Source organism: Fukomys damarensis, unplaced genomic scaffold, assembly GCF_012274545.1.
Source record: "Fukomys damarensis isolate Sample0158 unplaced genomic scaffold, DMR_v1.0_HiC HiC_scaffold_34, whole genome shotgun sequence".
In the NCBI taxonomy this organism is placed as follows: domain Eukaryota; kingdom Metazoa; phylum Chordata; class Mammalia; order Rodentia; family Bathyergidae; genus Fukomys; species Fukomys damarensis.
In genome coordinates this window covers 10387885-10398697 of record NW_022900946.1, presented here as the reverse complement: position 1 = coordinate 10398697, position 10813 = coordinate 10387885, and the positions used below count along the sequence as shown (strand labels likewise).

The 10813-nt window shown below is 52.2% G+C and overlaps 1 protein-coding gene across 1 annotated transcript in view; it reads left to right on the top strand.

Annotated features, from left to right (window-relative positions):
* LOC104852442 (uromodulin) overlaps positions 1–9796 on the top strand; it is a 14018-nt gene extending 4222 nt beyond the window's left edge. The window contains exons 4-12 of the mRNA XM_010610077.2: positions 6–17; positions 103–210; positions 1378–1586; positions 2449–2597; positions 4256–4501; positions 6924–7086; positions 7585–7666; positions 8392–8433; positions 9478–9796. Of these exons, the coding sequence (XP_010608379.1) occupies positions 6–17; positions 103–210; positions 1378–1586; positions 2449–2597; positions 4256–4501; positions 6924–7086; positions 7585–7666; positions 8392–8433; positions 9478–9539 (1073 nt within the window). The 3' untranslated portion in view covers positions 9540–9796. The remainder of the gene's footprint in view (positions 1–5; positions 18–102; positions 211–1377; positions 1587–2448; positions 2598–4255; positions 4502–6923; positions 7087–7584; positions 7667–8391; positions 8434–9477) is intronic.
* The last annotated feature ends 1017 nt before the right edge of the window (positions 9797–10813 follow it).

Here is a 10813-nt window from a genome sequence, read left to right as displayed (position 1 = left end):
CCTGGCCTACTGCACAGGTGAGCGAGCCGCGCCTCCCACCCGAGCCCGCATGGGCCCCTGGGCCTGGAGCGCCCTCCCTGACTCGTCCCTGTGTCCCCGCAGATCCCACCTCCGTGGAGGGGACCTGTGAGGAGTGCGGTATGGACGAGGACTGCATAGCGAACGACGGCAGATGGCACTGCCGGTGCAAACAGGACTTCAACATCACTGGTGCGCGAGGCCGGAGGCCAGCGGGGCGGCTGGCGGTGGGGTGGGACCCCGGGTAGCACCCAGAGCACCGTGTCGGACGCGAGCGCGTAGGGACGGGCTGCCGATACCCACGGAAACTGGCAGGGAGCGCCCTGGGCTTCCGCAGGTGAGCCAGAGCCCTCAGGGACCTCGGGTCCACTCAGTGCCAGAGGCTCCCGGGCCACCCGCAGCTCAAACGACCACCATCCAGGACCCCAGGCAAGGCATCCGCCCTCTCGGAGCCTTAGTTTCATCTGAACAGTTACTGAAAATGGCCGATCAAATGATGATGATGTTGTCACACCCTAATGGCATTTTACAGCTTTGCTTTATCCAGGCACTGGCTATGCTGTGATTTTGTTGACTGAATTTTCTTCAAATCGAGTGAACCCTTTCTTTTAATTTAATGTAGGGCGTTGATGGTCACTACCACAGCAAATAATGCTCATCCTTGGTTAATTGTAAAAATATGTGAAAAGAAAGTTACTGAATTCCAACAATATTTAATACTTCAATAAAATGATTCTTTAAATACTCAAGATGAAAAATATTTTAATAGTTTAAAAAATTGTAGCTGGTTGTCACAGCCTACCACAAACACTGAGCCAGAGGCCTGCTCTCTAAGAGGAAATTAAGTTAGGTGGGGTGGCACACACCTATAATCACAGCAGTCTGAGAGGCTGAGGCAGGCCAATCTCAAGTTGAAGCCCAGCCTGGGCAACTTGGTGTGACCCTGTGTCTCCCCAAAAGAGGGAAATTAACAAGTATACATTATTAAAGACATCAGCAGCAAGTGAGAAATGTGTCCTTCACATATAAAGGAAGGGTGGAAAGAAATTGTGTTTAAATTTCTTTTCTCTTTTTTACTGGGATACAATGCCATGCCAGTGAAGGACGCCAAAATCATCCTGCATTTTGTATATAATCCATTCCTGAGGGACACAGAGTAAAACCACTGGGTCACCCGGTGATGCTGAGACTGCAGCTCTGTCCTCATCACTGTGCGGCAGGGACATGAGTGTCCCAGGGTTGCTCTGAGCTGAGCACCCCCAGCTGGTAACAGACCCAGCCGGCTCTGCCTGTCCCTGAGGATGTGGGTGCAAGAGCTGCAGACGCAGACCCCGCTCCTGCCTTCCCCTGCCATTTCAGATGTCTCCCTCCTGGAGCGCAGGCTGGAGTGTGGGGCCAATGACATCAAGGTGTCCCTGAGCAAGTGCCACCTGAAGAACCTGGGCTTCCAGAAGATCTTCATGTACCTGCGTGACAGCCGCTGCTTCGGCTTCATGGAGAAGGGCGAGCGCAGCTGGATGTCTGTGGTGACCCCAGCCCGGGAGGGTCCCTGCGGGACAGTGCTGACCGTAAGCGCTGGCCAGTGTGGGCAGGGTCAGGGCACGGGCTGGCTAAGCCTCAGGTCATTCAGCCTGGCTGTGCCTCGGCTGCTGTGCTGTAGAATAGAAGAATAACAGAATCCACTCCAGAAGGGCGTTGGGCAGGCTGAAGGAGTCCGGGTGCCTGAGGTGACCTGGGCAGTGGCTGGCACCTCGTGAGTGACCAGTGAGTGTCAGCTTTGAACACAGAGGCTTACTTGAGGTGATGGTCCTCATTTCACAGATGGCAGAAGGCTAAACAGCAGCGACTGTGTCTAGCAAGTCAGGGGCACCAGCAGGATGGGAAGGGAGGCTGTGGTTCCCCGCGGTCCTGAGAGGCTGGGTCTTTTCCACTGGCAGAAATCTTCCTCTGCCGAGGCCCTTTCTCATGGGAGCCAGAGGGAAGTGTTTGAGAGTGCAGCCTTCCTGCCTTTGCCTCCTTCAGCCCCCAGAGAGAAAGGAAAGAAGGAAAAGAAAGGAAGAAAGAAATCGCTGTCCTCTCCCAAGGATGGTGTGTGAAATTCCATTAGGAATAACTTGGCACCTGGATTCTTAGGCTTGGAGGAAGGCGAGAGCCTGGGTGGCTCAGGTCTCCTATTCGTCTCTGTCATCTCCATGTCTGGGGATGTGGCACCCTCCTCCTAGGGCCATTGAGGGGCTACTGCCATGGTGTAAGAGAAGAGCTAGCTCAGGATCTGGCACAGGACACGTGCTCCTAAGTGGTCACTGCTGCTGTAGCTTTTTATCCCAGACACCGGGAGGGCAGCTGCCAGGTGGCCGGAGACAAGTGCTTTGGCTTTAAGTTCCTGCTCAGATTCTCAGGTCCCCTTCTCCCTTCCTCACCCCTATTCAGAGGAATGAAACCCACGCCACCTACAGCAACACCCTGTACCTGGCCAATGAGATGATCATCCGTGACATCAACATCAAAATCAACTTTCAGTGCTCCTACCCGCTGGACATGAAAGTCAGCCTGAAGACTTCCCTGCAGCCCCTAGTCAGGTGCGGCCAAGCAGGGCCTCCGGGGCTCCTGGATGGCTCCGCCCCACAGCCCTTCACCCTTGGGGTCCCCAGTCACCCTGCCAACTGCCACCCATGGGAGCTGTGAGTGGGGCAGGAGGCAGCATCGCTTGGCGGGTGAGCCCACCGAGGGATCCTGGAGCCCAGATTGAAGTCTGGGTCCCACCCTGTCCTAACCTGTTGGCTTTGGGTGGTGGATTAGGCAGTGTTATCTGTGAAATTCTGTCAATCACACATTGGCGGCTCTGGCTTTTCAGATGAGTGGGAGATTGGGCTGGAGGGAAGCGGGGTCTTGGTCTAGCCTTGCTCTGGGACTGTGGCACATCACATTTCATACTGAAACCTCCATTTCCCTTTGTTTCTGTAATGTCTGATTAAAGAGGCATTTACAAGTTATGATCCTTGGGGGGATGTGGTGGAGCAAGGGAGGTGTCTCGTTGCGGTAGGGGGTGTAAGGAAGTTCCACTCCTGTGGGCGCTATGGGAGGCTTTATTAGTTTTGTTTTTTTAAAGGATTCTGTTGCTAAATATAGTTGAAAGTCTCAATAGAATAGATCATAGGCCAATGATGCTAATGTCAGGAAAAATAATAGTTGTAATAATATCTAGCATTTCTTGAGAGCTCACTATAAGTCAGGCTTGTGTTATGCAGTCTGCATGGACCATCTCATTAAAATCTGCCCTAGCAGATACAGAGATGATTATTATTTCTATTTTACTGATTGGAAAGTGAGGCTCAGAGAAGTTTACGTAACGTGTCAAAAGTTATGAAGTCTAGAAAGTGGCAGAACTGGGATACAAACGTTAGGACCAGAGCCCTCACGCCACCATGACCTTAACTTTGAAGCTTGCTCGTGGCTACATGTTCTTGGTCAGCCGACTCAGGGGCAGGGGCTAGGCACTGACTGCCTTGGAGGAAGAAAGGTGCATATGCCAGGCCTCTGGGCAGTGTGCCTCTTGGTCAGGCAGGGTCCTGGAGCAATATGGCCATGATTGGGGAGGTACCAGGGAGCAATACATCTCTGGGCAAATCAGAAATCGCACCGCAGCCCAACTACTAATCCATTTTTCACCTGTAGTATAGTGTCACCGAGTGTCTCTCATGTACCTTATTGTGTGACATCCATCTTCACCACTTGGTGAAGTCCACACAAGTGTGGCTATTTCTAATGTGGTTAAAAGTAACCCATTTATAAAACCCAGTCTTCTAACGTAGGTGTTGGTAAACCACGACAGAGCCTTGGGACTCAAGCCTGCCTGACTCACAGTAGTTTTCTCCTGTAACCTGCCAGAGATTGAGCCTAAGGAAAGAACATAGTTGATTCCCTCAGAATTTGTTCCATCTGGAAGGCTTACACGGGGAAACAAGGGCCACCAGCTGATGGACTGGCCATTACTAGAAGGACATTTCTAGCGGTGATCTATGGGCCCACAATACTTGCACCTCCGAGAGCTTCTTAGAGATGCAGAACTTTAAGCCCCATTCCAAACCTACTCAATCGGGACCTGCATTTTCACACAACCCCAAAGCAATAAAAAGGCACATGATTGCAAGGGACTGTCCAGACATGTCGACTAGAAAGGGCAGTCACCCCCCGGTGTTCTCAGCTGGGCGCTCTCACCAGCCCCTCTCTCCTGCAGCTCCCTGAATATCAGCGTGGGTGGAACGGGCCTGTTCACTGTGCGGATGGCGCTTTTCCAAAGCCCTGCCTACACACAGCCCTACCAAGGCCCCTCGGTGACACTGTCCACTGAGGCCTTTCTCTACGTGGGCACCATGCTGGATGGAGGTGACCTGTCCCGCTTTGCACTGCTAATGACCAACTGTTATGCCACACCCAGTGGCAATGCCACAGACCCCACAAAATACTTCATCATCCAGGACAGGTAAGGCAGTGGTTCTGGTGGGGGAGAGCCTGTGGAGGGGACCTGGGGTCTTTGGACTTGGAAAGAAGGGTTCATCTCCCGCTTCACCACCATCTAGCTGAAATCTAGCATTCCCTCCTGTTTACAGGGATAAGCCACAGAAGGGTTTGCATGGCATATAAAACCTTTTCCCCTCAATACATCTTAGTTACTGTAGTATTAAAATTTCCACTAGATTATTTAATGCCTTATCAAATATGTCATATTTGCAAATAGATTTTTTACATCTAACCTATGCAAATATACAAAAGATATATTAAATGTTTCAATTTCTAAAAAGGTACTTCCATTTAATTGGTTTCCTATGTCATCTTTAAAATATTTTCTTGCATGCATTGGGAAACATTATATTTGAGGGGGGTGGATGTACAAGGAAGGGCCAAAGGGGTTCATGACTCAGAAGATGTGAGAAATTTTATGGGAGGGCAGAGCCACAGGAGCAGACAGCCTGGCACCCTGCCGGGAGGAGGAAGGGGTGGGCACGGTCAGCCAATGACCAGTTGGAGCTGGGAGGACAGAGGTGCCCTCCCTTTTATCAGGAGGCATTCAGTAACCGTGACCCACACTGTGCAAAGTACATCTTCCTTCATACTTCGAGCAGATTACCACGGAGGCCTGCCGTGCACCAGACTCTGAGGGTACTGACTTCCCTCATACGGTTTATATTCAGAAGGGAAGACTGGTCATCAAAGGGAAACGAAATGCATAGAATGTCAGTGCCAAAGGCAACTACGGAAAACAAAGCAGGAGAAGGGAAAGGACATTCACAGTTTTACTAGAGAAAGCATCCCGGACAGCTGTGACCTGTCCATCCCAGTTTCAGATCTAGAAGGGAGTTTCCGTTCCTTGAAGGGAAATTCTCCCCTGCGTGCCAGTCTGATGTTCATACCTCTCTGTTATGTGGCATCTCCTTTTGCAATAAAAAAGGAAGCAGAAGTCTGTTCGAGGGCCATTTGCAATGAACCATTTCTAACTAAAACTGAATCACATTCTCTTGTTCGCCCTGTGGTCTTTAGTATGGTCGCGTTCTGTTTATGGCAGCTGATACTGGCAACCTGACTGCCACTTGCGGTCATGACCTAAAGACTCTTCTAGAAAATAAAGGCATTTCAGTAAAAAATGTAAGTGGACTTAGAGAAAAAGAGAAAGCAAATTATGGCAAATGTTCATCAGGGTGGCATCTAGATAAGGCAGAAAGAAGCGGAACTTGGAAAACCTTGATCCGATCTTGGATGTGGTATCGCAGAGATCTGGGTGCAGTTCTTGGCTTTGCTAAGTCTTTCTTCCGAGATGCCAATCAGCTGATCTCTCTGGATATTAATTTCCTCAGATATGACAAGTGATACTCTGCAGGGAGTTTTAAACCTGTTTTCACTGAGTGTAAAAGAACAGCGGGCCTGTGGTGGAAAGATCAGGAAGTTTGAAAAAAGAGGCAGGAAGCAATTCAGAGCATGGGTGTACATTTTGGTCTGGGAGTGCAGGGAACCTGGGCTGAGGACCACCGGCTTACGAGGGGGTCAGAGCCTCAGCCCCTACCGTCACCTCTTGTGTGAAGAGGAGAAGGGAGTGGCTGTGGGGGACCCCCTGACGCCCTGCTTGGGTTGGATGCTTGGGACACCCATGACTATGTCGGCTCTTCTCTCTGCCTTTTGGGAGAAGGGTCAGTTTAACCTCAGGGATTTTACATTGCTGATCAGAGTTTGCCCTTTTAGGGTGAGACCTGAATCGTGGGGGGCACAGGGCAGAGGGTGAATGCCATCCTGGCCGTTCCTTTCTTAGTTCTTGAGACTGACATTCAGCCTCTCTTTGAAATGAACTTTGAGCAAAAGGTGTGAAGTAGGCAGAGAGGGCACTGGACACCTGGTTTGCCCGCCCTGGGTGTCTGGGCACACGGTAAGCGTGTTGCTATTCTGAGATTTTCGTCACGTGTCCAGATGCCTTGTGCATGCACACTCCCGTCTGGTCAACGCCTTTCACTTCTTTGGGGTTTCCATTGTGGTAACAAGCACACTGCAGACAGCACATAGCAGCAGCTAACGGTTCCAGAATGCCATTGCCCGGGAAATCACAGAGTGACTATTTGACAGTTTCAGTTCTGTGGTAAACACTTTTTTTGTTTTAACATTAACCATAGATAGCACCTATTAGGTGCTGCGTCCTGTTCTCAGCACCTTGAAAAATTAACTAACCGAATCCTCATAAATATCTTCTGATGTGGGCTACAATCACCACCACCTTGTAGAGAGGAGAAAGCTGAGGCACAGGGTGTGTGTCAAGGCCGTACACGCGATCCGGAGTAGCGTGGTGTTCGAACCCAGGAAATCTGAACACAGAGAACCGGCTTCACCAACTGCATCCTGTGACAAAATCTGTCCCTCACCAGGTGTCCGCGCACTTCAGACTCCACTATTCAAGTGGCAGAAAACGGGGAGTCTCCGCAGGGCCGATTTTCTGTCCAGATGTTCCGGTTCGCTGGAAACTACGACCTCGTCTACCTGCACTGCGAAGTGTATCTGTGCGACATCCTGAAGGAGAAATGCAAGCCCGTGAGAGCCCCCTCAGCCCGCTGGTCCCACCCCCGTCCTACAAGCAAAGGCCATCATTTCTGCTGTGCTTTCCTTTTTAGCTTCAGCAAGGAGGAGCAGTGCATGGGGTGGATGTAGCAGACGGGAGACCCGGGAACTCAGGGTCAGGGATTGTGTGCCGGGCTGGCCGGTAACCTCCCTGGTTTATCTGCAAGCTTATCTTTGAATTGTAGGGACACATGTGTGCCTCGGTGTGTTAGCATTTTACTGCATCACAGGAACTCTGTAAGCGAGTTTATAATACACATATAAGGAAGTTAGGAAAGCGGCCCCAAATCCTGAGCAGGGAGATTCTAAGCAGAGATGGTAAGTGACTTGTCTGCGATGGTAACAGATGGTACAGCTGGGACATGATCTCTTAACTCTTACGTGCCTCTGCGGCCCAGGCAGGAGGATGAGCACAGCCCTCTCCCTACCCCGTCCCTGAGAGAAGGCTGTCTCTCTCATCCCTCCCTGCAGAGCTGCCCCGGGGCCAGATTCCGAAGTGGGGTCTTCATAGACCAATCCCGGCTCCTCAACTTGGGTCCCATCACACGGAGAGGTGAGAGAGCGGCTCCCCGCTCCTAGCTCCCAGCTGGATAGGGGAACGGGGTTTCACTGTGGACTAAAGAACTGGGTGCAGCTGACTCCCCATGCGTTTATTCGTTGCACAGATAGATGGGTTTTCTGTGCCCACGGCGCACCAGAACTGGTACTGGTGGTTGGAGATCTTGTGAGCAGCAGAGGAACAGGGAGTTCACAGATCCGTGGGAGAGATGTTTTCAAGCAATCCCACCTAGGTGTTTATAAAATGTAGCAATGAAAATGTCAGAGGCTCTGGGCTCTGATGACAAGGGAACCAGACCCCGTCTGGGGGCTGGGGAAGAATTTGGCTGAGATTTGGAAAGTGAAATGGCATCAACCAAGGGCGGACCAGGAACGGGGAGCAGAGGGAGGGAATTCCAGGCAGATGGTATAGCAAGAGCAAAGGGCCTGTGGTAGGAGGGGCCCGGTCTGCTGGGGGACTGAGGGAAGACCAGGTGGTCTGGGCTGAAGAAGCGAAGCCAGACAGTAGGAGCCTGTGGCCCTGGCTAAGGCTTTCAGGCTTTTTCCTGAAAGCACTGGGGAGGCCCTGCAGCTTCCAAAGCACAGGAGGGCTTGATCAGATTCGAGGTTCGGCAAGATCCCTCCGCCTGCTAGAAGAACAGAGGGAGGGGTACTGTCTCGGGCTCCCTGCCAGCCTCAAGCCTTCCCTTCTCACGGGTCCTTCTGCTTCCCCCCTCAAAGGTGCCCAGGCCACAGTCTCGAAGGCCGCTTCCAGCAGCTTGGGTAAGTCCGGGCCACTTCTGCTCAGGGACCTGCTCCAGAGCGCTGCTGCCTGAGCTCAGTGTACTGAAGGGCTGGCCTAGCTGGGGGGGCGGGGGGACGCGGAAGAGGCGATTTGTCCGTGGAGACGCCTGGGCCTGGACCTGTGTGCTCCGCTCCAGTCGTCTCACAGCCACGGCACACAGACGGGTGTAAGAATTCGGAGCACCTAGACGTGTTTGCACACATGAGTGCTTTGATATGTGCAGGTGCACACACAATGGTGTGCACGTGCACACTTATCACAAACCAGTCCCCAAGAATGTGCTTGGACCCTACTGCTGCCCTGGGCACGCCCTGCAGCTCTGTGGTTCAGACAGACACCTTTCTCAGAATTTGTCAATAGGTGACGAATATTTGTTGAAGTCCATTATGTGCCAGAAACCACGCTTCGTTCTGGGTGATTACATCAGGCAAACTCAGTTTCCCTCACTCCTGTCTTCTCAAAACACAAAGACCGGGGACTGGTGACATTTTCATGACCTGTGATTTTCACGGCTCCTAAACTGTCTGAAAATCTAGGTGGAAATTTCACGCAACCATTGCCTGTCTTGGTTCTTGGCGCCCAGATCCAGGGGATCCTTACACTGTCCTGGAGTTTGTCCTGAGCTGGTTCAGTCAAGATAAGTGAGCTCACAAGTAGAGTGATGGTATTCGTAAGGTGCTATCCCTCTGTGAAAATCCACCAGGGTCTCTCAGGATGGTTGAACAGGTTGGACACTGCACAAGGGTGCCCTATTGAGGAGGTACCAAGCCCAGGGCCAGAGGAGAGACTGCGTTTCTCAAAGTAGTCCATTTTGGAGGTCACCTTTTTCTATTTTCCCACTTAAAGGGGGCATCTTTTTCTCACTGGTCTTCAGAGCAGATGGAGAACAGGCTTCTTTTTCTAGTCGCTGAGCCCAGAGAGGGCATTCTTGCCAATTGCTCAGGACGTAGGAGGCGCCTGGTGTTAATTTGCACAAAAGCACACCCTTGCTAGCAGTGGTCCAAGAACTGCTTTCCTTTCAGGGCTCCTGAGGATCTGGCTGCCTCTGCTTCTCTCGCTGACCTGGACCTTGACACTTCAGTGATCAGGGGTGTGAAACCCTGTGCTGCGTGGCTCCCAGCTCACTTCCTGCCGGCCAGGAGGGGAGGTGCCGGGGGGTGCGTGCCCTTCACCAGCCTGCTCGTATTTGCACCCCTCTATCCCTGCTTTGGACAGACAGCCCATGTCATTCAGTACTGCTCGCTCTCAGGATGGGACTTGTGACTTGCCTGCACGTGAGGCCTTGTCTCCTTAAAGAGTGTGGCATAATGAAAATTAAAGAAAAAAACACCTTTGAAGCCATTCGCTGAGTGAACACATATTTACTGAGTATCTGCTAGACATGGACACTGGTGCAGAGGATCCTGGGGCGCGGGCAGCCCCTTGGAGAGCAGGCCATACGCCCAGAGAAACAAGTTCAACCCAAGTTCCACTGTGAATTTCCCCCAGGGTCTCTCAGGATGGTTGACTAGGTTGGACACTGCACAAGGGTGCCCTGTTGAGGAGGTACCAAGCCCAGTGCCAGAGGAGAGACTGACTAGAGAATCTTCTTAGAGAAGATTCAGAATGCCTGAGCTTCATCCGTCTGCCCATTCACTTACCCATCCACTGACTTTTATCCACCCATTCATTGATTCAAGGCACCGGGCACTGCGCTTGATGCTAGAGACATAGCAGGGAACACGATAGACACAGCAAACAGATCACGCAATGCCTGGCCTCCCCTGAGGCAGAAACTCTGGCCTTCGTCCAGCGGGAATGGAGAGTTTGACAGGTGGCTGGCTGTTTCTACATAATATGGCGATGCCCTCCAAGGGGTCGTTCAGTTTTCCAGAAATACTCTGGAGGACTTCAGTTGTGCAGGCCCTGTGCTAGGTGCAGGGAACTATGGGTAGGAGACAGTTCGGCCTTCACAAATCTCCCAGTCCTCAGACGTGATAAGCACGGCCATGTCACACACCTGGCACAGCCTCAGGGCCTCTTCCAGCATCAGACGTCTCCCGCTCTAGGAGAGAGCAGACTGGCACTCCCCGTGGTGGGGAGGCTTCACCAGCAGGAGCGGGGGGCCCAGGACACCCGCATCTCCCAAGGGTCTCTTGCACCTTCCCGCCAAGGGGGCAGAAAGACGCTGGTGTCCATGGGAACTCTCTGCCCTGGCCCAGCTGCTTCCCTGAAGCCAGCTGGGGCCCGTCCAGCACAGCCAAGGCCTGTGGGAACCCAGGGAAACACACATGTGTGTACCTGTGAAGGAGGCTGCGGGAACAGCGTGTCTTAGATAGGGGACCTCTTATCACACGCGGACTGGCGCCGAGGGTACAT